At 41.1% G+C, this 27,629-nt stretch overlaps 1 protein-coding gene across 1 annotated transcript; it reads right to left on the bottom strand.

The window, feature by feature from the left end:
* Positions 1 to 7,767: 7,767 nt before the first annotated feature.
* LOC126331978 (greglin-like) lies at positions 7,768 to 27,069 on the bottom strand. The gene is made up of 3 exons (XM_049996537.1): positions 26,994 to 27,069; positions 21,314 to 21,508; positions 7,768 to 9,023 (listed from the first exon to the last, which is right to left on the bottom strand). Exons 1-3 carry the CDS (start codon positions 27,022 to 27,024, stop codon positions 8,827 to 8,829), a joined length of 423 nt encoding a protein of 140 aa, XP_049852494.1. The 5' UTR covers positions 27,025 to 27,069; the 3' UTR covers positions 7,768 to 8,826.
* Positions 27,070 to 27,629: the final 560 nt, after the last annotated feature.

Raw genomic sequence — 27,629 nt, 5'->3', positions numbered from 1 at the left:
CGCCATGCCCGCAAACAGTTCTCACCCGATTTACAAAAGTTCAGCGCACACTGATTTCCAATTATCGGTGAAACTAAAGTCAGTCGACGGAATAATCGGTCATGCGCAACTAGCCTAAAGATTATACATTAACTTAATTTTCTAAAGTTACTATTCACGCTACTTATCAACGATGTAGTAGATAGCTTCTTTGGTAGAAAGGAGGGTTGTCGAGCTCGACGTCCGTTGAATGCTGCCGGCCAGTCCACAGCAGTGATGTCCATCCACTGCAGCCTCAGGCTGTGTAACCAAAGCCAACACATCCCGGGGCTGATAACGCAGTGTCATCAACTCATCTCGCATCGGCAAACAGCAATCACAGCGGCTACGCAGGCAAAGAAAACGACCATCGACTGGCGCTGTGGAAATCCACTATAGATACTCACAAAAACGCAGGAACTGTGTCTAGCGAATGCGATTAACATGCAGAGATTCAAAAATTGAACTGCCAAAGCACACAGGTGAGACCGGATAATTCGCTCCTTGTTAGGAACTCGTAAAATGTCACAAAAACTTTTACTTTCCGACAAAAACGAAAAATTCAGTAACTGTGTCTAGTAAATATTAAATTAGCATGCAGAAGTTCAAAAACTAAACTAATAAAACACATTAGGTGAGACTAAATAATTCGCTACTGTTAACGAACTCTTAAAATGTCACAAAATCGGTTACTTCTCTGTTTCTGGTGTCGCTCGGTCGGCGGCTGTTGGCACAGTGCATGACACATGGACACCGATATGTAAGTTTCACTATCTGCTAATCCCTGCAGCTGCATATCCCCACTTCCTGCCATACATGGTAGTCCTTATACTAGCTAAGATCAGCTGTGAGTGAACTGGAGGACTATCTTATTAAGTGAGAATACTAAAAAATTTGTAGTTGTACTAGTATTTAAAACAGATTACACATATCGAAAAAGGCCGAGGCCAGATAAGGAGACAGTTTGCTTGCTGATAATTCTTGTGGTTATTTTATTGCTGAAAATCAAATGCTAACAGTATTTGTCAAGGAGCATCGTACTCTACGTGGAACATACAATTTCTACGTGCAGTCGTCTCACATAGCACTGGACTCAGACGCTACAGTGTAGTTATTGAAACAACCCACTTCTGGTCGACCGCTCTTAATGACAAATTCTGGGGTAAGGGAAACGACGAATATTTACGCAATATCCTACTCGTCCAGTAATTACATATACTTTTGTCATAAAAGGTTCCAAGGTGATTTTTATGGTGTTACACAAGCGTAACTTGTGCGCTAATTCGAAATACACTGAAACTTTACGTTGTACACTAGACTTTAAACACTATATTACCTCTAAAAGTAAGTGAGTTAAATGTCGATTAAAACTATAACGTATTTGCAGCTGAAATCTGTGGGACACAATTTCTTTGGTGTTTGCATTTTCTGTTTATTAGCTGTAATAATAAGGGATAACGTCTCTGAAACGGAGTACCAAGAGGAAATCGACTTGAAAACCGATGCATAGGTCTTGAAGAATAAAAGTTCGTGTCTCACGTGCTAACTTATATTTGATGGTGTTATAATTGAAATTTGTTGCAAATAATTTACAGAAAAGACAATTTAAAGAGCTGGATGAGTTTGAGATACACCCTTCGCAAAATAATCATTGCCAAGGTCATAAGTGGCGAGTAAAAATGAGGAGCAAGAGAAGGATTGTCCCATAATACTGATCGACTGATATAATCAAGAGGAAAAGGATTGAGTACATTCTATGCTACCCAATGAGTATTTTTCCCTTTGGATGACGAGCCAGCCAGCCTGGATGTGGTGTATAGGCGCGTTGCCACATCTACACAGGATGAACGTTAATAAAACCGACAAACTGCAGGGACGGATCCCTGACTGTAAATGAAGGGAAAAAGGTCTGATGAAAATGTGTTCCGAAATGCATCGTTGAGACTGTAGTTGGGTCTCACCCACAACAGTTCCTCTGTCCTCGGTTGGTTGACTGGTAGGTTGGTCCGTCGAAGGGACTAAACCGGTCTTGTTGGATTATGGAAGGATGGGGAAGGAAGTCGGTCGTGTGTTTCTTCCGTGTTACAGGTGGTGCTAATAGTAATGGTTTGCATGCAGGCCACACTTTGGCTTACACTATGTTGGCGGGCCATTTGCCTGGAGGTTGTACTAGGTTTCGTGTCAATATCCTGTGGACCTTGGTACTCCTTACCTGGTGTACGCACAATCCGCCGCATTCCTGCACTTTCGTTTGTCTCTAGGGACCCATGATCGAAAAGACGCCAAAAAAGGGCCAGACATATTGCTTGTTGTGGCTGGTGTCCGTGTGAGTACTTGTCTTGGGATAGCCGTGCAGCCTCTCAACCATCTACATCTGCTTGGCCGTGCACGAACACCATTTCGGCTTTTTCCGGACATCGCGCAGAATCATCCATTCCCGAAAAATCATCAAAACTCGAGGTCTACGACGTCCTTCAATACTAAGCACCTCCAACAACCGTACACGAGGTTCCAAGACATCGTCACGATACCCCCTGACTTGCCAATTCACCCGTACAATTTCATAAGGAGGTATTCGCGTCTCATTATTAGCGATCCTCCTCTACATCTGTCTCTTTCCATAACGTTCGGGTCTCGAAATCATGTTTCACATTCCCTTCAGATGCGAATCCGTCGAGCATCACCTTCCAGACCAAATCGGGATACACGAGTGAAAAGAACATTTTCCTGCTGTTGGACTCTCTGGGGGGCATGCCGACGACTCCACTCTAGACGCTCCCTTCTGTGAAAACCCGTAAAAGGCAGACGTGCAGCAGGTCTCTGACAACAAAGGCCTCTCTGTCGATCTACTACTTTTGCCTCGATACAACATATCTAATGGATACTGCTAGGTCAGATGTCAGTTGCTGTGCGGCCTTAAGGCGGTACAGTTGTGCTTCCTTTCTGATGTCATGCGGCCCTGCACTGGTCTTCGAAATACAGTTGCGGTCTCCATAAATAGTCACCAAATCCGAGAAACAACAGAACGATTCACGTTAAGCAACATGAATTTTCGACTGTCCTGCTTCCATTCTTCCTATGGACCTCAACTGCAGATTCTGGTAGGCTCAAAAATGGTTCAAATGGCTCGGAGCATTATGGGACTTAACATCTGAGGTCATCAGTCGCCTAGAACTTAGAACTACTTAAACCTAACTAACCTAAGGATATCACACACATCCATGCCCGAGGCAGGATTCGAACCTGCGACCGTAGCGGTTCCGCACGGAAGCGCCTAGAACCGCACGGCCACAGCGGCTGGCGTCTGCTAGGCGTCTTCTCTATGTCTCACTGCACTGTCTGTGACTGCGTACACAGCTTCTGTGGATGTGGGGCATCTGTTGTCAGTTTGTATGATTATATCGTGAATTAGACACAGTATCGGGAAATACCGGTTTGTTGTTTTAATTTTTGACACCATTGTACGTACCACATCAGCTACTTGCGAAAAAATGATGTAGAGAACGTGCACACACAGGCACAGAAGAGCACATCTATACAATACTGAATATTATGCTACCTAAAACAAGACTACACCATTTTTTTCATGTTTATATAAATGCACACGATTAAGTGAAGAACGCTGTATGTATAAAAATTAATTTTATTAAAATAATTCCACGAATCCATAAGCAATTGATACGTAATATATGTTAACAAGGAGCACTTGATAGGAAGAGGAAAGTGTTATAATTTGTTATGTATACGTTTCTGACTTCTGGCACTAGCCTGAAACAATACATCTTCGCATTTTATTTTTAAATGATGGCATTTACTATTCCGGATGTTAAAAAAATTACTCTGAAAAATTCAGCTTTTTCAGTAAGCGAAACAATATTCCATCGAATAACATGTTCTTAAATATAGGATCAAATATTGCACTGACATGGAAAAGTGTTAAATTAATAATGTTTGGTCAATAGTTTAATGAAGTGTCTCTAATGGTCTTTCTGTTACATTATTACTCTCCAACACACCAATAAGCAGCAAGTGAATCAAATTAATTAGAAGTACTACTAAAAAGTAGAATACGTCTTGAAATACATCCCATTGGATAATAGTACAAATTGCCATTTTCAGTACAGGTACAATTGTTAAGGCATTATGGAAAGCTCAGTTCATTTCCAATTATCAAAGATTCCATTGTAAAAATCCCTCTTCCGTTTCAAGAGGGACGACTTATGACTTATGACATAACTGACCACATGTTATATAGATAGCCAAAAAAACCTATAGCATTTACTCCAAAAAAATGTTACACCACACATAAATGTACGGAACGTGAAATGTTTACAGATCCTGCATAATAAACATTACATGTCCGTACTGAAGTACAAGTGGGTTTTCAATAATCATGACTCTTCTTTTAAAAATTCAGAACTGCACGCGAATAATTTAAAAGAGTCAAATTTCCATTTCCTTTATCTTTGTATAATCACATTCATGCTCACAAATCATGTTGGCGTGAGGCTAACACCAGTTTGCATAAGGGATAATTTTTATACTTGACTTCAAGATTGTGTGGAGGGCTAGCAGCAAGAGGCAGTCTGAATACCGTTTATGAGGAGGTGTCCTTGGCTGGTTCAATAGGAAGGCGTCCACCATCGACTCTCGACACCTCAAAATGTTATTAATAGTCAATTGTTTCGAACTCGATATGATACCAATATATGTAAAAATAGATATTAAATTATGCAGTCTTCATTAATGATTATAATCAATACTATTCTCATCTCAGGTCTCGTAGTCTGCATTTTGTTTATTACTGCTTCATTGTGCGCAGTAATTCATTTTCCATGAATATGCTTACGTCTTTATTACACCGGTGGACGAAACACATCATTGCGATGATTTTATTGCCATGAACATATAAAAAATCTGGAATCCGTGCCACAGTATCAGAGGCATTGCAAAATCTCAGCGTGTAAAGTCGTCAGTTGATTATTTTACAATAAATATTTACTATTCTGTATCTTTTGGAACGTTGTTAATGTGAAAACAGGTAACAAAATGAAAAAAAGTTTTTCAATTAAAAACAGTCTAAGATAGCAAGTAAGTCGTAAGAATTTAAGTTTAATGAACCAGGTGACCACGCTTAGTAGCGCTACATATGGGGCTGCTCCACGCCATACTCCCTCCGTATGTTATTATGGAGTGCTAATAGTCTGAAGATGGTCCTATCACGATCGAAATCAGTCCCTTCACTAAAATATTTAAAATTTTAGCAATCTACATGCGATCTTACCCTTTATATTTAAAAGCTTTTATTTAGTATTTTTATATTATAACTCCTTGTCCGTTTCAAATACGTTTCAAAATGAGATACAGAGAGATAGTGAAGCTTCAAATATATGTTGTCTGACAAGAAAGTAAAGCCCCCGCACGGGAAGATCGGAGTTCAATGTAAATTCGTGTACGTACTCACCGTAGGCGAGTATGTAAATAAGTAGAGACGCAATTCCCCGTGACAGGCGGAACGGCCACCAAACAGTCCGTGATTAGTGTTATTACTACTACTAGCAGGTACTAGTATTAGCAGGTACTTTAAATAAAGAGCGTGAACAGTGTAAGATGATGAGTGATTACTATGAAGAGCACAAAGATGCTACGTACTTGTGTGACACAACGTTGTCAGCTCCTAATGGGGTTAAAGCGTCCTAATTGCGGGTTTCCATTGCACCGACTGGTCGAATCGTGCAATATCCGGATTTGTGGCGCATCGAGAAACAATAGTTGACCACTATTTGACTGCATGGGATCATGAGGGTAGGCAAATTTCCGATCGACGTCTGATAACCACAATGGGGGATTGCCGTATTGTGCACCTTTGCACCACGCACATCACAACACCCTCAAATCACCGCATGCCATCCGAGAACTAATGGACATCCTGTAACATTCTGTCTCATCCGCATCATTGGTCGGAGACTATCAATGCCCGACTGCTCTATTATCGTTTCATACGACGACTGCCGTTTACACCACCTGCTGAAAGGTAACGTTGCATTGTATTCAACGATAATCACACTTCTGCGCCACCGTAGATGACCGTCTTCGACAACTATGCCGGCGACCTTAGGGATGATCCCACTACTACAATGTTTTGGAGCGTGCAGTGGTGTTACTTCTGGCTTCGTGGGGTTGGGAGCTGGTCACTAAGGGAACTGTAATGTTACAATGGAACGTCGCTGGCATACTACGTTATGTGTTACCGCTCATGAGACTGTATCATGATGCCAGTTTTCAACAGGACAATGCTTGTACACACGTGTCAGTGTCTCTGCGAACGCTCAGGGAGATGTTGAAGTACTCACGTGACCAGCAAGGTACTAAGATCTGTCCGTGATGAAACGTGCTGGAACCAGCTGTGATGTCTATTTAACAATGAAATTTGCCAAAAAGACGTGCAAATTGAGAAGTTCTTTTATTTTATTTTCGCTTCCAGTTTCGGCAGTTCATTACGTCGTCTCCAGAACCCATATGCATCTCTCAAAAATAAGGTGCATAAGGAGGCCGAAGATGTCATTATGAATTTCCGAAATTGGTAGCTTAAATAAAGCAAAAGAATTTCTCACTTCGCAACTGCTGTTTGGAGAATTTCCTGGTAAGTATTTGACCAGCCGCTGCCCTGTCCCACATTGGATCAGCCGACACAGAAGCTGTGACGTCCGTCGGATGTTCGTCTTAGTGCTAACATCCAGAACGTGAATGAGCACGTACAACAACAGTGAACCAGACTGCCTGAAGAGAGCGTTCTACCGCCTAACAGCATAGATGCACGTATCCAGGACAGAAGGGGAGTAATGTCATCCTGATAAGTGGGCTCATACTCCAAGTTCTGTTTGCTTGATTTGTAATCAATCGGTGTATGACAAATGCAGAAGGCAACCCCGTATGAACAGCACCACCATTTCAAAAGTATAAACACAGATTAATATTATGTATCAAAGTATTTGAAAATGTAACATTCTGCTTAAACTACCGTTATTAATTGCGCAAGCCAACATTGAAAATGTAATTGGTGATAAATTCTGCTACGTCTGCGGACAAGCTACTCTGACCAGAACAAACTTACGCTGCTCGTCTATGTCGCTGGTCTTATGTGTCGAGTCTTTATTCAAGCCATATGTTTATCGCTGGTAGTGAGTAACTTGTAATACAGTCTCATAAAAGTGTCGCTGAAGTAGTTGTAGTTTGCTGTTTCTTTCTGTTGATACATCTTAAAATATATGTGAAAATGTGCGTGACTGTGGTCCATGTAAAGACTAGGAACTGCGCATTAATTACGATTATGAGAAAGGGGTTAACTGTTCCCGAATAGTCATGGAGGCGATTTACGTTTGGTATCCCTCTAACATAACCAGGACCGAAAGACTTTGGAGGTCGGATGTGAGTTTGGAGTGCAATTTCGAATCTTCACGGTAAGGAGTACGGGCAAAAATTATGGTACATGTCGCTACAGGGGGGACCACAAACGTATAGCGACAGCATGCCTGTTTGCAGGTAGGACAAGTTTCCTATATCACCCATCTTACATTATCTTTCCTCGTCTTACAACCAAATTTGGAATTTACGCTATTTTTGCAAAGAATTAACAACATATGTGTCATCCTCGACTTCAATATCAGACGAGTGGTCTTTATGGGTCCTCAGGAACTATCATCAAACAACTACAGGCGTCTATGTAAGGTGTTTTAGAACAAAATTCAGTGACAGTTACTCAGACATTTTTATTTCACTTTACCAGTTCCTACAAATTAATTTCTGAGCTTCAGAATCGTACAGAATTAGGGGTATTATAAATCATTAGACTTTGGCCATACTGTTAGGTAAAATATAAGAAGTCTGTTACAGAAACTTACATAGTATTAATGTAGCAGATGTCAGTACCTTATTCACGGAAAGATAATGCCACCATGGCATGACCAAAACTATACATGTTGTATGTAATTATTGTAAACACAGATTGATAGACTAAAAATTTACATTAAATAAATTATACCTATGTACACGTAAAGCTGTTTTGTCAACAGCAAGGAACACATATAAAACCACATAAAATATAGCTATGTTACACAGGAAGCTGTATAGAATACATTTGTAGAACATGCCACACAGTTCTAATACATAAAGGGAATGAGCTGGTATTCACATTTTATAGGAGGCTATAAAATCAAAATGGGTTATATAAGTGCAAACAATCTTTCGAATTTAGGTAGCCATGTTTAAGTATATGAAATTCTTGTAAACGTTTATTTTGCAGCCCTTGTCAACTATACACTAAATTTTCATTTTAAGCAAGGAAGGACGAGGAAGTGTGTATTTCTCAATTTTGAGATGTTAGTGTGAGAGAAACGTTAGCCGTGTGTCAGCGTGTGTAAAACTTCATTAAGTACGCTCTGCAGCCTCAGTGACGTGTAAAAGCAATTGTGGAATGCAACCCACGACATAGTAGTGAATCCCTGTGCTAATATTACCGACTGAAACTTCTGATCAGTTTGATTAAAAGGAAGCGTTTCGTGATATTTCCATACAGACTTCATGCGCTAAGCAAATTAATTACAAGGAGCAGAAATCATACTTTTTATTGCATACCCGTCTTGATTCAGCCTAACTGTAGTTCAATGAAGGTGATATGTGAAATAAAACTTAGCGTTTCTTCCTATAAATTTAGTATATTTGTCTTTCGTATACTGATCTTTTACAGAAGTTGCTATTTATTGCGAAAATATTTATTAAGTGGAAGACAAGGCAAAACTTCGATTGTGTCTAATAAAATTCACGTTCACGTCGCACAGCATTTTTCCGCAGGTGGGTGGCTTTCATGGAATCAGCAGAAGAATCAGACTGCGACTCGTCCGAGCTGTCGTCGTTGTCGAGTACCACCGGCTCCTGCTGGAGTGCCTCCGCCAGGGGACAGCCGGGCGCGTCAGACGGGCAGCGCTCCAGGGCCACCTGCCGCAGCCCTGTAGCACAAGAGCCAGCTTACATCAGTCACTGTTTCATCCCTTTGTAGTATTGTTTACTTGATGACAACCGTTAAACCTGCCCTCTATCGAAAATGGATAATCCTCACTTGTTAAATTTACAGTCATCAAATTACATTTGTGATGAATAATTACATACAGAGATCCATCTACCGAGAATGTTCCCCTGTGGTGTCAGATCACGTACCCCACTGCAGCGTACCAATAGTGATGACGTTTGATTGGACCACTTTTTTCTCACCTTCTTTCAAGATCGCCTTTCGGTTTTCCATTGTATTTGCCTGTACATTAAATAGAGTGTTGGAATGACTCCATTTAAAAGGACACGTCTGATTCCCCTTCTTATTTTCAATGAAAAGTGAAATACATTCTGCCTGTGGGGGAATTTAAATGAAATTTTCTGTACAATTCTTTATGTTTCCTTTGATTTAAATATGGTAATATAATTTTGATGACAACTACTTTGAAACCCATGCATATTAAGCAGCATACCTCCCAGAAAGATAATTATGTAGTCTTCTAATATCCATATCAACCAGAATGGGAAAAGGTTCCATAGCAAAATTCCAAGTACATTTTTGTTTAAGTATCCACCCAAATGTTACTATTACACTAGCAAAAATAAGAAGTAACAAATAAAAGAATACGGCAGAATTTGTTGATTAGATGAAGTGTAGAAAAGAAGCCCACTAAAATTTTAGTTATAATGATTTACGTAATGTAAATTCAATCACTAATGTCCTGTTGTTGATATGGAGAAATCGGACTATAGTTAATAAACAAATCAATAACCTCAACTAGTGGTTTAGCATTTAGTTGAGCAATGTGGATCTTACTCAACAGCCAAGATGAGACAAAATATACTAGCTGTTGCTCAAGGTGTGGACGCCTGATGTGACCAAGCATTTTCGTGTATGTGTGTGTTTGACTTTGTGTGTGTGTGTGTGTGTGTGTGTGTGTGTGTGTGTGTGTGTGTGTGTGTGTGTGTGTGTGGGTGGGTGGGTTGGTGTTTGCCAGTGTTCAAGGCTGGACGAGGATAACAGACAGTAGATAGGAGTCAAGACTGATTATTGTACCTCAAAAACCCCGATCATTAGCTACTGAACATTTTTATTTTATGTAGGTAAGTATGAAAATGGAATGAAGATGTAAATGATTGTCAATTAAGCAGTCCATCGGTTGGCAGAATGCGGAATTAGGTCACTGTGGTAAATAATAAGGTACGTCCGAACAACATACCACTTTATTAAACTTCGTCGTATTGAACATAGTACACCTTGACAGCCCCGTATTTGAGAGACAGTTCAGTCTGGCCACTAAGAGAAGATACAGCGTCAAAAAGGGAATCTGAGTGACACTGCTGACATATTTTTAAACATTTATGTGCGATAATACTTTTCCTTAGACACTCGTAAGTTCCCCTTGTTATGCAGACACGGTTATACAAACGCAAACATGTTTTCAGCCTCTTTGTGCCATCGTCAGTCAAATCAGTGAAACGTGAACATGATTGAAGTATTAATTATTCTACGAAAATTAATCCTAGAAACACTGTTAACGCTTGCTATCGTTTGCTTAATTTTGTGCATTATTGTGTTATGTAGGACCCTCTCTTCATTATCGGATAGTCGATACTAATTCCACTTCTGTGACTTCTTCATCTCAGAGTAGCACTTGCAACCTACGTCGTCACTTATTTGCCTGATGATTTATTCCAATATCTGTCTTTCTCTACAGTTTTTGTCATCTACAGCTACCTCTAGAACCATGGCGGTCATCCTCTGATGTCTTAACAGATGTCCTATCATCCTGTCAATTCTCCATGTCAGTGTTTTCGACGTATCCTTTTCCTCTCCGATTCTGCACAGAACTTTATCATTCATTGCGTTATCAGTCACCTAATTTTCAACAATTATCTGTAGCACAACATCCCAACCGCTTCGATTCCCTTCTGTTCCGTTTCTTCCACAGTCCACTTTCCACTACCAAATAATGGTGTGCCCCAAACGTACATTCTTTTCGTCAAATTAAGGCCTATGTTCGATCAGACATCTCTTGGCCAGGAATGCCATTTTTGCCATTGCTAGTCTGTGATCCTTTCTCTATTCGCCTTTCGTTATTTTGCTGTGTAGTAGAATTCCTTAACATCATCTACTTCGTATCCATCATTCCTGATGTTTAGTCTCTCGCTGTTCTCATTTCTGTTAATTCTCATTACACTCGTCTTCCTTCTAGTTTACTCTCAATCCATATACTGTATTCATTAGAGTATTCATTTCATTCAGAATATCGTGTAATGCATCTTCACTTCCAATCAAGATAGAAACGTCATCAACGAATCGTATCATTGATATCGATATCCTTTGACCTTGAATTTCAATCCTGCATCTGAAACGTCATTTTATTTCTATTATTGCTTCTTCGATATATAGCCTGAACGGTAGGAGGGAAAGACTACATCCCCACCTTACACCCTTTATAATCCGAGCACTTCGTTCTTGGTCGTCCCCTCTTATTGTTCCCACTTGGATCATCTACGTATTGTATACTACCGTCTCTATCTGTAGCTTACCTCTTATTTTCTCAGAATTTGGAACCCTTTACGCCATTTTACACTGTGGAACGCACCTTCCAGCTCAACAAATCCTATAAACGTGTCTTCACTTTTCTTTAGTGTTGCTTCCATTATCAACCACAATGTTAGAATTGCCTGTCTGCTGTCTTTAGCCTCCTTAATGTCAAACTGATCATCATCTAACACACCCTCGATCTTCTTTTCCATTCTTCTGTATGTTGTTCTCATCAGCGACTCAGATTCAGGAGCTGTTAAGCTGATTGTGCGATAATTCTCGCATTTTTCTGCCCTTTCAGTCTTGGGAATTGTATCTATGATATTTTTCAGAAAGTCATATCTTATGTCACCAGACTCATACATTCAATACATCAATGTAAGTAGTTCGTTTGTTATCAATTCTCCCCATTATCTTAGAATTTATGATCAAGTGTTATATTTCCTTTCCACCCTATTTTGATCTTAAGCGGTCCAAAGCTCTCTTAAAACCTGATTCTAATACTGGATCCCCTATCTCTTCTAAAGCGTTTCCTGTTTCTTCTTCTGTCACATCAGACAAATCTTTCGTCACATAGAGGTCTTCAATGTACACTTCCACTTTTTCATTCTCTCCTCTGCAGTTAACAGTAGAATTCCCGCTGCACTGTTAATTTTACCACTGGTGCGTTTAGTTTCACTGAAGGTTATTTCAACTTTACTACATGTTGAGTCAGTCTTTCCGAAAATCATCCCTTCTCAATTTCCTCACATTTTTCTAAGAGCCATTTCCTCTTAGTTTTCGTGCACTCCCTATGAATATCATTCTTCAGCGATTTGTATATCTGAATTCCTCAATTTCCTTTAACATTTTTGCACACTCTTCTTTCATCGATCAACTGAAATATTTCTTCTCTTATCCATAGTTCCTTCGCAGTTACCTTCTTTGCATCTACGTTTTTCTTTCCATCTATGATTCCCCTGTTTAGAAATGTCAATTCCTCTTCAACTGTACTGTCTACTACAATATTTCTTATTGGTGAATCTGTTGTTGTTGTTGTTGTCTTCAGTCCTGAGACTGGTTTGATGCAGCTCTCCATGCTACTCTATCCTGTGCAAGCTGCTTCATCTCCCAGTACCTACTGCAACCTACATCCTTCTGAATCTGCTTAGTGTACTCATCTCTCGGTCTCCCTCTACGATTTTTACCCTCCACGCTGCCCTCCAATGCTAAATTTGTGATCCCTTGATGCCTCAAAACATGTCCTACCAACCGATCCCTTCTTCTAGTCAAGTTGTGCCACAAACTTCTCTTCTCCCCAATCCTATTCAATACCTCCTCATTAGTTACGTGATCTATCCACCTTATCTTCAGTATTCTTCTGTAGCACCACATTTCGAAAGCTTCTATTCTCTTCTTGTCCAAACTAGTTATCGTCCATGTTTCACTTCCATACATGGCTACACTCCAAACAAATACTTTCAGAAACGACTTCCTGATACATAAATCTATATTCGAAGTTAACAAATTTCTCTTCTTCAGAAACGCTTTCCTTGCCATTGCCAGTCTACATTTTATATCCTCTCTACTTCGACCATCATCAGTTATTTTACTTCCTAAATAGCAAAACTCCTTTACTACTTTAAGTGTCTCATTTCCTAATCTAATTCCCTCAGCATCACCCGATTTAATTTGACTACATTCCATTATCCTCGTTTTGCTTTTGTTAATGTTCATCTTATATCCTCCTTTCAAGACACTGTCCAGTCCGTTCAACTGCTCTTCCAAGTCCTTTGCCGTCTCTGACAGAATTACAATGTCATCGGCGAACCTCAAAGTTTTTACTTCGTCTCCATGAATTTTAATACCTACTCCAAATTTTTCTTTTGTTTCCTTTACTGCTTGCTCAATATACAGATTGAATAACATCGGGGAGAGGCTGCAACCCTGTCTCACTCCTTTCCCAATCACTGCTTCCCTTTCAAACCCCTCGACTCTTATTACTGCCATCTGGTTTCTGTACAAATTATAAATAGCCTTTCGCTCCCTGTATTTTACCCCTGCCACCTTTAGAATTTGAAAAAGAGTATTCCAGTCAACATTGTCAAAAGCTTTCTCTAAGTCTACAAATGCTAGAAACGTAGGTTTGCCTTTTCTTAATCTTTCTTCTAAGATAAGTCGTAAGGTCAGTATTGCCTCACGTGTTCCAACATTTCGACGGAATCCAAACTGATCCTCCCCGAGGTCTGCATCTACCAGTTTTTCCATTCGTCTGTAAAGAATTCGCGTTAGTATTTTGCAGCCGTGGCTTATTAAACTGATAGTTCGGTAATTTTCACATCTGTCAGCACCTGCTTTCTTTGGGATTGGAATTATTATATTCTTCTTGAAGTCTGAGGGTATTTCGCCTGTCTCATACATCTTGCTCACCAGCTGGTAGAGTTTTGTCATGACTGGCTCTCCCAAGGCCGTCAGTAGTTCTAATGGAATGTTGTCTACTCCGGGGGCCTTGTTTCGACTCAGGTCTTTCAGTGCTCTGTCAAACTCTTCACGCAGTATCGTATCTCCCATTTCGTCTTCATCTACATCCTCTTCTATTTCCATAATATTGTCCTCAAGTACATCGCCCTTGTATAAACCTTCTATATACTCCTTCCACCTTTCTGCCTTCCCTTCTTTGCTTAGAACTGGGCTGCCATCTGAGCTCTTGATATTCATACACGTGGTTCTCTTCTCTCCAAAGGTCTCTTTAATTTTCCTGTAGGCAGTATCTATCTTACCCCTAGTGAGATAAGCTTCTACATCCTTACATTTGTCCTCTAGCCATCCCTGTTTAGCCATTTTGCACTTCCTGTCGATCTCATTTTTGAGACGTTTGTATTCCTTTTTGCCTGCTTCATTTACTGCATTTTTATATTTTCTCCTTTCATCAATTAAATTCAATATTTCTTCTGTTACCCAAGGATTTCTAGCAGCCCTCGTCTTTGTACCTACTTTATCCTCTGCTGCCTTCACTACTACATCCCTCAGAGCTACCCATTCTTCTTCTACTGTATTTCCTTCCCCTATTCCTGTCAATTGTTCCCTTATGCTCTCTCTGAAACTCTGTACAACCTCTGGTTCTTTCAGTTTATCCAGGTCCCATCTCCTATTGCCTTAGAAAACTTCAAACATATCTCTTCATTCTTTACTACTTCCGTATCCCACTTCTTTGCTTACTCACCCTTTCTGACTAATCTCTTGATCTACAGCATACTTTTCATTATTATTACATTGTGATCTCAGTCTACATCTGCTGCTGGGTATATCCGAGAATATAGTAACTGATTTGGAAATCTTTGTGTGGCCATGATGTGATTATATGAAATCTTCGTTTATCCCCGAGCCATTTTAAAGTATACCTCCTCCTCTTGTGAATCTTGAACAGAATATCCGCTATTTACTAGTTGAAAAGTACTGCATTCTAGTCGCCAATGACTGTTAAATTTTTGTTTCCCTTTACGTACTGCATTATCCTTTCAATACTCTCATATACTTTCTCTATTTCTTCATCTCCAGTTTGCGACATCGGCATGTATATCTGAACTACTCTTGTCAGTGTTAGTTTGCTGTCGATTCTGATAGAAACAACCCTGTCATTGGAGCATTGGAGTGTTCACTTAAACACACTCTCTACCCTACCTTCCTACACATAACGAATCCTACTCCCGCTATAATATTTTCGCTGTTGTTGGTATTACCCTATACTCATTTGACTAGAAATCCTTGTTTCCAATCACAACTGGACATGTGCCCTGTAGCTGAAAACGTGTCATGATGATCGCTCCATTGGGAAACGATTCCGGAACAATCTGCTGCCATTCGGATCTATGGAAGGGGACTGCTAAGGATTAGGTGACCATGAGAAAAAGGTTGAGTAACCAACAAAAGGATAACGTTCTACATGTCTGGGACATCACGATCGGACAGAGATTCCGAAATCAAATACTGGATCTTAAGGCTAGCAAGGAGCAGGTACAGATTCAGATCACAATGTAGTAGTGATGAAGAGTAGATTGAAGTTTAAGAGATTAGTAAGGAAGAATCAGTACGCAAAGATGTGGGATACAGAGATGCTAAGGAATGACGAGATACGCTTGAAGTTCTCTAAGGCTGTAGATATAGCAATACAGTTAAAGAGGAATGAACAACTCTAAAAAGGGAAATTACAGAAGCTGGAAAGAAAAACATACGCACAAAAGAAAGATAACTGAGAAGAAGCCATGGGTAACAGAATAAATACTTTAGTTAATCGATGGCAAAAGAAGTACAAAAATGTTAAGAAAAATTCAGGAATACAGAAATAAAAGTCGCTGAGGAATGAAATGAATTGGAATTTCAGGGAAGGAAGACGAAATGGCTACATGAGATATGTGAAGATATCAAGAAAGGCATGATTGTCGGAAGGACTGACTCAGCATACAGGGAAGTTGAAACAGCCATCGGTGAAATTAATAGCAAGGTTGGCAATATTGGGCAACGGGAATTCCACTGCTAAGTGCAGAGGAAAGAGCTGATAGGTGGAGAGAGTGCATTGAAGGCCTCTACGAGGGGCAAGATTTGCCTGATGTGATAGAAGAAGAAACAGGTACTGATTTAAAGGAGATACTGGTCCTAGTATTAGAATCGGAATATAAGAGAGCTTTGGAACACTTAAGATCAAACAAGACAGAATGGATTCATAACATACCATCAGAATTTCTCAAGTCATTGGGGCAAGTGGCAACAAAACCCTCATTCACGTTGATGTGTAGAATGCATTAGTCTGGCGACATACCATCTGTCTTTCAGAAATATATCATCGACACAATTCCGAAGGAATCAAGTGCTGACAAGTACGAGAATTATCGCACAATCAGCTTAACATCTAAGGCATCCAAGTTGCTAACAAGAATAATGTAGCGAAAAATGGAAACGAAAATTGTGGAGGTGTTGGATGTTGAACAGTTTGACTTTGAGAAAGGTATAGCACCATAGTAGCAACTCTGATGTTGCGGTTGATAGTGGATGCAAGAGTAAAGAAAAATCAAGACAAATTCATATTGTTTTTCCACCTGGAAAAAGCGTCAATAACGTACAATGGTACAGAGTGTTCGAAATTCTGAAAACATAGTGCTAATCTATATTGAGAGACGAGTAATGTACAATATGAGCAAGAGATAATAGAGATTAGTAAGACTGGACGACCAAGATCTAAGTGCTCGCATTAAAAAGGGTGCAAGACACGGTGTAGTCGTTCTCCCCTACCAGTCCACCTGTACATTGAAGAAGCAATGATGGACATAAAAGAAGGTTCAGGAGTTGAAATAAAATTCTAGGTGGAAAGATATCAGTGACACTATTCGCCGATGACATTGCTGTCCTGAGTGAAAGTGAATAAGAATTACTTGATCTCCTGAATAGAATGAAAGGTTTACTGAGTACCGACAACAGATTGAGAATAAATCGGAGAAAGATGAAGTAACAGGAATGAAAACAGCAAGAAACTTAAAATCAGTACTCATGGTCACAAAGTATATGAAGTAAGGAGCCCCACTACCTAGGTAGCAAAATAACCAATTAACGGACGGAGCAAAGAGGACATCAAAAGTAGACTATCAAAGGTAAAGTCTGCTGGTATCAAACATTAGCCTTAATTTGAAGAAAAAGTTTCTGTGAATGTACTTTGGAGCAAATCATTCTATGGTAATGAAAGATAGGCTCTGGGAAAACCGAACAGAAGCGAATCGAAAGATTTGAGATGTGTTGCCGCAGAGGAACGTTGAAAATTAAGTAGACTGATAATGTAAGAATTGAGGAGGTTTTGCGCAGACTCAGAGAGGAAAGGCATATGTGGAAAAGTCTGAGAAGAAGGAGGCAAAATATACGATATTTGTTAAGACATCTGGGAATGACCTCCAAGGTACTATAGGGAGCTATAGATGGCAAAAGCTGTAGAGAGAAACAGAGACAGAAAAAAAATACAGAAAATTATTTGCAAATAACAGTTTGCAAGTGCTACTATGAGTTGAAGAGTTTGGCACAAGAGACGAATTCGTTGTGAGCTGCATCAAACCAATCAGAAGAATGATGATTAAAAAAGGAGTGCATTGGTTTCCACTGCATTCTGCATCCTCATCAGGTTGATTATTGCTGATCCTTCCGCATTTTCGTGGGAGTTACCTACCCCAAGGACAAGAGATTGGCCTAAACATCTGTTCGCTCCTCTGTTCCCATTGACAAGACCTTTGACAGTACGATCGTGACTTCTTTTGCCGCAAGTCTTCAGCCGCCAAGCTGATTTATTAATCAAAGTTCAAGAAATGACAGGTTTCGAACCCGGCACCAGGGACTTTATGGTTACTAATGAAAGACCCTACCCCTTGACCACGGATAAAGGAAATTTAATTAAACTGTCCAGAACACTTCAGAGGTTTTCGAAGTATCAGCTGCGAGAGCAAATCTGCCCAACTACACATGTGCTGGCCATCTAATAACTCACAATCGTAATTCAACAAAAATAGATTTAAAAAATACTAAAATCCAGCATTGAACATACATTAATTAAGAATTTATAAAGTTTCCACTTGTAGAAGGCAATTGCAGATGGAAAACAATACACTACATTGAAAATGGCCCACTAGTTAACACATCAAAAAATTTTACAGAAAAAGCGACACAATCAACAAAACACACGTACATACATGCGGACATTAAAGGGAGGAATGTTGGAATGTACATCGCGTACACACACACACACACACACACACAGAGAGAGAGAGAGAGAGAGAGAGAGAGAGAGAGAGAGAGAGAGAGAGAGAGCTAAATTGAAAAGAGTTATTTATGAAACGAAGTTCCTCGAAACATGTGTAGTGTATGTTTGTAATTGTCATCCAGGGAATGCAGATAAGAAATGGGTTTTTAGAAAGCTAAATATAGGTGGTCGGATATAGAATGTGATCCTTATTAACGTGTGCAACCTCCGAACCGACGTAGATGACGCAGAGACAGTAAATTATGAAAAGATACACGGGGAGATAATTGTGGGGAAACTAAGACGAAATGGCTGCATGAAAAATGTGAAGAAATCGAAAACGAATGATCGTCGGACGGGCTGACTCACCATGTAGGAAATTCGAAATAACCTTCGGTGAAATTAATAGTAAGTGTGGTACCATTAACAGTACAGTGGAAATTCCACTGTAGAAAGCATACGAGAAAGAGAGAGGATAGTTGGGAAAAGGGAATATTTATCTGAGGTGACTCAAGGAGGAACAGAAGTTGACTTAGAAGAAATGGGGGATCCAGTATTAGAATCAAATTTTAAGAGAGATTTGGAACTCTTGAGATCAAATGAGGCAGAAGGGATAGATAAAGTTTAATGAGAATTTCTAATGTCTTTGGGAGAAGTGGCAACGAAACAACTATTCACGTTGGTGTGTAGAATGTATGAGGCTGGCGATATTCCATCTGAATATCATCCACACCATACCGAAGACTGCAAGACCTGACAAGTGAGAGAATGCCACAAGTTAATTACAAAAGTTGTACATGTGACGTCACCAGATGATGTACCCCACCGCATGTGCAGCGGTTGAGCTTATCGGTCTGTGGGATATGATCTTCCCAAGACAATGCAATATTCACCGCTATATGGCTCTAGGCTCATTCGCGAGACCTTAGCCCATGGAGCTCAGGGTTCGTGTCTTGCGTTTTCCAGGATTTTTTATTTATTCCGTTAGACAAAGTCGCTTTTACAACGATGTAAGATTTATCATTATACACTACTGGAAACAGAAAAAAGAACACATTGACACCGGTGTGTCAGACCCACCATACTTGCTCCGGACACTGCGAGAGGGCTGTACAAGCAATGATCACAAGCACGGCACAGCGGACACAACAGGAACCGCGGTTTTGGCCGTCGAATGGCGCTAGCTGCGCAGCATTTGTGCACCGCCGCCGTCAGTGTCAGCCAGTTTACCGTGGCATACGGAGCTCCATCGCAGTCTTTAACACTGGTAGGCCGTCTTCCGCTCACGCCCCAACATCGTGCAGCCCGCCTCCAGTGGTGTCGCGACAGGCGTGAATGGAGGGACGAATGGAGACGTGTCGTCTTCAGCGATGAGAGTCGCTCCTGCCTTGGTGCCAATGATGGTCGTATGCGTGTTTGGCACCGTGCAGGTGAGCGCCACAATCAGGACTGCATACGACCGAGGCACACAGGTCCAACACCCGGCATCATGGTGTGGGGAGCGATCTCCTACACTGGCCGTACACCTGTGGTGATCGTCGAGGGGACACTGAATAGTGCACGGTACATCCAAACCGTCATCGAACCCATCGTTCTACCATTCCTAGACCGGCAAGGGAACTTGCTGTTCCAACAGGACAGTGCACGTCCGCATGTATCCCGAGCCACCCAACGTGCTCTAGAAGGTGTAAGTCAACTACCCTGGCCAGCAAGATCTCCGGATCTGTCCCCCAATGAGCATGTTGGGGACTGGATGAAGCGTCGTCTCACGCGGTCTGCACGTCCAGCACGAACGCTGGTCCAACTGAGGTGCCAGGTGGAAATGGCATGGCAAGCCGTTCCACAGGACTACATCCAGCATCTCTACGATCGTCTCCATGGGAGAATAGCAGCCTGCATTGCTGCGAAAGGTGGATATACACTGTACTAGTGCCGACATTGTGCATGCTCTGTTGCCTGTGTCTATGTGCCTGTGGTTCTGTCAGTGTGATCATGTGATGTATCTGACCCCAGGAATGTGTCAATAAAGTTTCCCCTTCCTGGGACAATGAATTCACGGTGTTCTTATTTCAATTTCCAGGAGTGTATTAACCATTCCTGCTGTTTCCGCAGGTTTATTTCACAGCGCACTACAGCAAAACCCTACCGTATTGCGTCACAAGTAAATGAGTGTAAGCTTCCGAAGTTCGTCATTACCAGTAGATCGTGTACGTTTTCTTTACTAAATAATTTCTGAAACAAAACAAGAAAGGATAGAAGCAAAGAAACAGAAGATAGAACAGCTTTCTCTTGATTACAGTGATAATAATAACTTGGTAAATTCTATGTTTACAACAGGTCGCAATTACAAATGGTGCTCCAAATTTCCACCGTTGCCTCGAATGCAATTATCGCATCACTCAGGCACCCCTTCACGCCCAAGCGCATCCACTGCACGTGCGGTGACGTACGTCATCTGGTTACATGATATGTTCAACACGTTTCATCCATTTTTTGAGTTTTTGCCGACATTTACGATCCCATGTGCCGTGTGTCAAATTATTTGTCTCAGCGTCGTCTATACTGCTTCGGGATTTTCTAAAAGTTAATAGGAATTACCTTGTAGAGTAGCGAAATATTTTCGCGTGTCAAAATTACGTTTATAGATAATTTGATGTGCTAAGTCGCCAATCAAAACCACATTGACGTCACTTATTTGCAGATTACATGCTACAAATATCCGAAAGTTCAGCTGGTCTTGCATAGCTCATGTAAAAGAGTTCATGTCTGTTTTCGTAGGAAAAGTATGACTTAAACATATTCACATTTCACAGATCTGAGTTATGAATATTCAATGATGGCGTCACAGAGGTGGTTTATGTGAAAGAACAGTGTATGCGTAACAGGCAGACCTTATTAACAGCACCTAAAGCTAGAAGTGAACGTTTGCGGTACACTGAAGTACTCACGCATTCTACAGCCACACATGCGCATTAAGCAGTTGTTGTCGAATCTGTAGAGGTGACCCCTCTTGTCCTCGGCACAGACAGGTATGTATTCCTTGGTACACACTCTGGGACATGGCATCAGCGTGGTGGTTTGCCAGTACTCTTCAGATGCCAACTCGCCAGACTCCGCTGAATACGCGCTGGCGACCGCCGCAGCTGGAACAAACGATAGCTCTCAGTGATCTTTCTTTCCTAATGTCCGCTGAGTTTGACTTTTGTTATAAATCATAAGTCTGTGTTACCACAAGACACCCTATTAAATTGTCATCGCTGTGCAATGAGGCAGATACGCCGCAAATGGTTATACAGGGTGGTTATAATTACACTTTCGCTCCTTGAAAGAAGGACCCATAGAAGACGACGGATCTTAGGACTGTGCAAGTTTGTGGAAACATTTGTAAGGGCATATGGAAGGAAAATAACGAACAAACTATCGGAAGGATACATTTCAATGTGAATACAAGAGGGAAGCACGTGTTGTATGTGTACCGTGCTTACGTTTCAGGTTGGAAATGCTGCTCAGTGTAACGACCATCTGCATCCACGACTTGCTGGGACCGTAAGAGATGCTATTTCCTGACAGTTTGCAGCACTTTTCGAATGGTGTTCCATAGAATGTTCAGTTGCCGTGACACAGCTCGTGCACCCCTTCAAGATCGCCCGTGGAGTGGAGCATTCTCAGCCATGGTAATTGGTAATACCCTCATCAATTTTTAGCGTAATTGGACGTTGGCTTCTCCCGAGACCAATTCCAAAATCGCCAAATAATTCTAACTTCCGAATCACATACTGCAAGCCGGCCGCGGTGGTCTCTCGGTTCTAGGCCCTCAGTCCGGAACCGCGCGACTTCTGCGGTCGCAGGATCGAATCCTGCATCGGGCGTGGATGTGTGTGATGTCTTAAGGTTAGTTATGTTTAAGTAGTTCTAGGGGCTGATGACCACAGTCCCATAGTGCTCAGAGCCATTTGAACCATCACATACTGCAATTCCGGTGCAGAAACAATACCTCTCCATACTCCTATAATACATCTACATCTAAATCTACATGATTACTCTGCAATTCACATTTAAGTGCTTGGCAGAGGGTTCATCGAACCACAATCATACTATCTCTCTACAGTTCTACTCCCGAACAGCGCGTGGGAAAATCTAACACCTCAACCTTTCAGTTCGAGCTCTGATTTCTCTTAATTTATGTTGATGATCATTCCTACCTATGTGGGTTGGGCTCAACAAAATATTTTCGCATTCGGAAGAGAAAGTTGGTGACTGAAATTTCGTAAATAGGTCTTGCTGCGACGAAAAACATCTTTGCTTTAATGACTTCCATCCCAACTCGCGTGTCATATCTGCCATACTCTCTCCTCTATTACATATAATACAAAACGAGCTGCCCTTTTTTGTACCCTTTCGATGTCCTCCGTCAATCCCAGCTGATAAGGATCTCACACGGCGCAGCAGTATTGTAACAGAGGACGAAAGAGTGTACTGTAAGCTGTCTCTTTAGTGGACTTGTTGCATCTTCTAAGTGGTTTTCCTTTTTTTTTCCTTTTTTTTTTTTTTTGGTCATCAGTCTACTGACTGGTTGGATGCGGCACGAATTCCTTTCCTGTGCTAACCTCTGCATCTCAGAGTAGCACTTCACTTGCAACCTACGTCCTCAATTATTTGCTTGACGTATTCCAATCTCTGTCTTCCTCTACAGTTTTGGCCCTCTACAGCTCCCTCTAGTACCATGGAAGTCATTCCCTCATGTCTTAGCAGATGTCCTATCATCCTGTCCCTTCTTATCAGTGTTTTCCACATATTCCTTTCCTCTCCGATTCTGCCAATGAAACGCAACCTTTGGCTCGCCTTCCCCACAATATTATCTATGTGGTCTTTCCAACTGAAGTTGTTCGTAATTTTAACACCCAGGTACTTAGTTGAATTGACAGCCTTGAGAATTGTACTATTTATCGAGTAATCGAATTCCAACGGTTTTCGTTTGGAACTCATGTGGATCACCTCACACTTTTCGTTATTTAGCGTCAACTGCCACCTGCCACACCATACAGCAATCTTTTCTAAATCGCTTTGCAACTGATACTGGTCTTCGGATGACCTTACTAGACGGTAACTTACAGCATCATCTGCGAACAACCTAAGAGAACTGCTCAGATTGTCACCCAGGACAGGAACAGCAGAGGTCCCAGGACGCTTCCCTGAGGAACACCTGGTATCACTTCAGTTTTACTGGACGTTTTGCCGTCTATTACTACGAACTGCGACCTTCCTGACAGGAAATCACGAATCCAGTCGCAGAACTGAGACGATACCCCATAGCCCCGCAGCTTGATTAGAAGTCGCTTGTGAGGAACGGTGTCAAAAGCTTTCCGGAAATCTAGAAATACGGAATCAACTTGAGATCCCCTTTCGATAGCGGCCATTACTTCGTGCGAATAAAGAGCTAGCTGCGTTGCACAAGAACGATGTTTTCAGAAACGATGCTGATTACGTATCAATAGATCGTTCCCTTCGAGGTGATTCATAAAGTTTGAATACACTATATGCTCCAAAACTCTACTGCAAACCGACATCAATGATATAGGTCTGGAGTTCCATGTATTACTCCTACTACCCCTCTTAAACACTGATGTGACCTGCGCAATTTTCCAATCTGTAGGTACAGATCTATCGGTGAGCGAGCGGTTGTATATGATTGCTGAGAACGGAGCTATTGTATCAGCGTAATCTGAAAGGAACCTAATCGGTATACAATCTGGACCTGAAGACTTGCCCGTATCAAGCGATTTGAGTTGCTTCGCAACCCCTAAGGTATCTACTTCTAAGCAGCTAGCAGCTGTTCGTGTTTCAAATTCTGGAAGATTCCATTCATCTTCCCTGGTGAAGGAATTTCGGAAAACTGCGTTCAATAACTCCGCTTTAGCGGTACAGTCGTCGGTAACAGTACCAACGGCACTGCGCAGCGAAGGTATTGACTGCGTCTTGCCGCTTGTGTACTTTACATGCGACCAGAATACATGGATACTAGCGAAAAGCAGCACCACTACTGCTGTTGTTTTCATAAAACAACATTACGAGTAGATTCCTGCTCACCTTGTCCTGCCTCATGTTGACTGTCCGCAACTGTAATGCCCACTATACTTGTGTTTCAGCCCTATGCCGCCATGTCAACATCGTAGCCTAAAGACGAATCATGAAACTAACGCTACTAACGAATCAAATCCTGAAGCGGGCGATCTGAACATCGTTCCTATAATTCAAGGTGCCCATTCCGTAAATAGTTTTCAATCTACACTGGCTCCAATAGCGAAAGTTTCATAATAACTATCTATAGAGTGTCAAGAAGGACAGGGGGGATTACTTGGGTAACACAGAGTAGGGGTTTGGTAAAACCATGAAATATTTGTAAAGAAAATTTATAATAAAACATATAACTTAACAGTTTTTCATAGTTTATTATTTTCTTTTTCATAATTGGAAATACTTACTCCCAAAGACATGGAATGTAAATGCTAAGTCTTCTTTCTAAACTTAGCATCTGACTTGTTATAGAGGCATCCTGGCTTATTTTTTAAGGCTATCAAATAGGAAGTAGCGCTGCACAAAAAGAAAGTAATTTGTCGTCACTATGGTCGTGGTATCAGAACATCTACATCTACACTCCGCAAGCCACCCAACAGTGTGTGGCTGAGGGCACTTTACGCGCCAGTGTCATTACCTCCCTTTCTTCATCCAGTCGCGTATGGTTCGCGGAAAGAACGACTGCCGGAAAGCCTCCGTGCGCTCTCGAATCCCTCTAATTTTACATTGGTGATCTCCTCGGGAGATCTAAGTAAGGGGAAGCAATATATTCGATACCTCATCCAGAAACGCACCATCTCGAAACCTGGACAGCAAGCTGCACCGCAATGCTGAACGCCTCTTGTGCAGAATCTGCCACTTGAGTTTGCTAAACATCTCCGTAACGCTATCACGCTTACCAAATAACCCTGTGAAATGGCTCTGAGCACAATGGGACTTAACTTCTGAGGTCACCAGTCCTCTAGAACTTAGAACTACTTAAACCTAACTAACCTAAAGATATCACACATAACCATGCCCGAGGCAGGATTAAAACCTGCGACCGTAGCGGTCGCGCGGTTCCAGACTGTAGATCGTAGAACCGCTCGGCCACCCTGGCCGGCTGACATCGGAAGACAGTGTGTATTATGATACACTGTATAGAGTGTAGCGTGTGCAGCGACTGGTAGTAAGAAATTAAGAAACTCGGGCCTTTTACGTTGTTCAGTAACTATTTTGTAAAACAATATTGCGAAATAGGGTTAAAACGAGTGATGTAGCAAGTACCATTTCTAACAGAAGTGCATGTATTCGTCATGGTGGAGGCTTCAGTCTTCATGCGGCCAGCCGTGGTTTCCCTGAATTACTTAAGGTAGACGCAGGGATAGTTCCTATAACAAGGTCACGACCGAGTGCCTGTCACAAACTTCTCGAACTAATCCTCGAAGTATGTAAATGCTTGTAAATATTTATTCTGCTATTTTTGTTGTTCTTAAATTATATAACCAATACATGTTCAGTATGCTTGCAAAAGTAGTCTACGGACAAATAGACTACTACTGCCACTACCGATCAAACTCAGGTTGTTGAAGTACCCAGACCATCATATCACGTGCTTGCTTTCCAAGTGTGTCTCGTCGCAAGCGTTAAACATTCGGTGACGTCAATGTAGGCATTCATTACGAAATAGTAATTACTTGAGTTCAATGTAATACGAATTATACAACGCTAAATGCTAGAGAGCCTAAACACGAAAGTAAATGTATGAAGTCTGTTGTCTTACGTATTGTCCGGCAATTGTTAAGATTCATATGGTGCTACGAAAGATTTCGATTTAGGGGGACTTCAATCTGCGGTACGAGTTTAGTTAAGCAATTTCAGCGGTTCCCAGGTTTTAAAAATAAGATAACTTCCTGCTGTGTTTGCTAAATTGACTATATTCTACAGTTTCCTCCAGCCAAGTGTGTAGCGTGATAAATACTTGAATATGGCCGTTTACTCAAAGTATTTACATTTCAGTTATGAAAAAAAATATTACGTTTTCGTCCATAAAACCTTCTAAATCTAATCAAATACAGTCCAAAAAGTCTGTCAATTCAAGTTAAAAAGAAATGTGTCAGTTTCAGATATTTGACATATGGAGGAACCATTTCTATCCGAATTACGTGATGAAATAAAAAGGCTTGGTCTAAATGGAAATTTCTAGAAAAAATTATCTGGACCCTTATTATTGTATTTAAAAACAGTTGTTTTGCTCATATCATTCACCATAAAACAAAATTCTCATTTCAGTATAAAGTTTGTTAGTAAGTGAAACTTAGTATTCCATAATGACTGTCATTAACCGAGGTTTCTATGCGTCATGACCTGTGTGAGACTGATTGGATGTTTGCAAAACGAACGGTACCTCTCTAGTACGTTGACTTCTCGTACGTTCCTTCAGACTGTGACACACGGATATCGAAGACAAGAGACGGAAAAATTTTGTCGCTAACCAGGACATGTCCGTTAACGAACTGATCACCATGTGCTGCCAGCTTTACTAATGCTCCAGTAAATAAATACAGCACTTACCGGCCAGAAGTAGCAATACTGGTCTCATCATCTCGTTTACTGACCCACAGGACGAGGCGGTGACGGCTGAGCTGGTTTTATAAAGCCCTTTTGCTGCATCAGCACCATCTGCAGTCACATAAGTTATCAGTGAGTGCTAAAAGTAGGTCACTTTTCTGAGCGACTTGGCGCTTTACATTTTGCATCAGTAAGCGCGCTCTCTAATCTTAACACATTAACCCATTATTCAAGTGGTTTTCTATCACAATAAAATGCTTCTCATTACCAGTAGCTAAAAAGCTAAATTTTCTCCTGGACTTAAAAGTAAGCACCTTCCAAAGCGCCACTATAGAGGAGCCCTCTTATACCTCTTACTTTATTGTTGTAATGTATGTCGACAATGCATAACCAAAACATTCGTATTTTCCAAATGATGCAGCTCCAGATATTTTTAAAGTGGATATGGCGTGTATCATGACAGTTCTGATTTATTACATCATTTCTCAATGTGATACTTCGTGTTGGTATTTAAGAATGCGATAAATTAATTTTGATGCTGTATCCGTGCTCTGGGTTCAAATGCTTCAAATGGCCCTGAGCATTATGGGACTTCGCATCTGAGGTCATCAGTACCCTAGAACTTAGAACCACTTAAAC

This window comes from Schistocerca gregaria, chromosome 2, assembly GCF_023897955.1.
Source record: "Schistocerca gregaria isolate iqSchGreg1 chromosome 2, iqSchGreg1.2, whole genome shotgun sequence".
NCBI lineage: Eukaryota > Metazoa > Arthropoda > Insecta > Orthoptera > Acrididae > Schistocerca > Schistocerca gregaria.
Note: the sequence above shows the minus strand (reverse complement) of the source record. Positions and strands in the feature narration are given on the sequence as shown.

Bases quoted from the DNA above. Each gene is read 5' to 3' on its own strand.
- LOC126331978 (XM_049996537.1), bottom strand. From the start codon at position 27,024: ATGATGAGACCAGTATTGCTACTTCTGGCCG. The intron at 21,509-26,993 runs GTAAGTGCTGTA...CGTTTGTTCCAG, and splicing joins AGTATTGCTACTTCTGGCCG to CTGCGGCGGTCGCCAGCGCG. The intron at 9,024-21,313 runs GTGAGTACTTCA...CTTGTGCTACAG, and splicing joins CATGTGTGGCTGTAGAATGC to GGCTGCGGCAGGTGGCCCTG.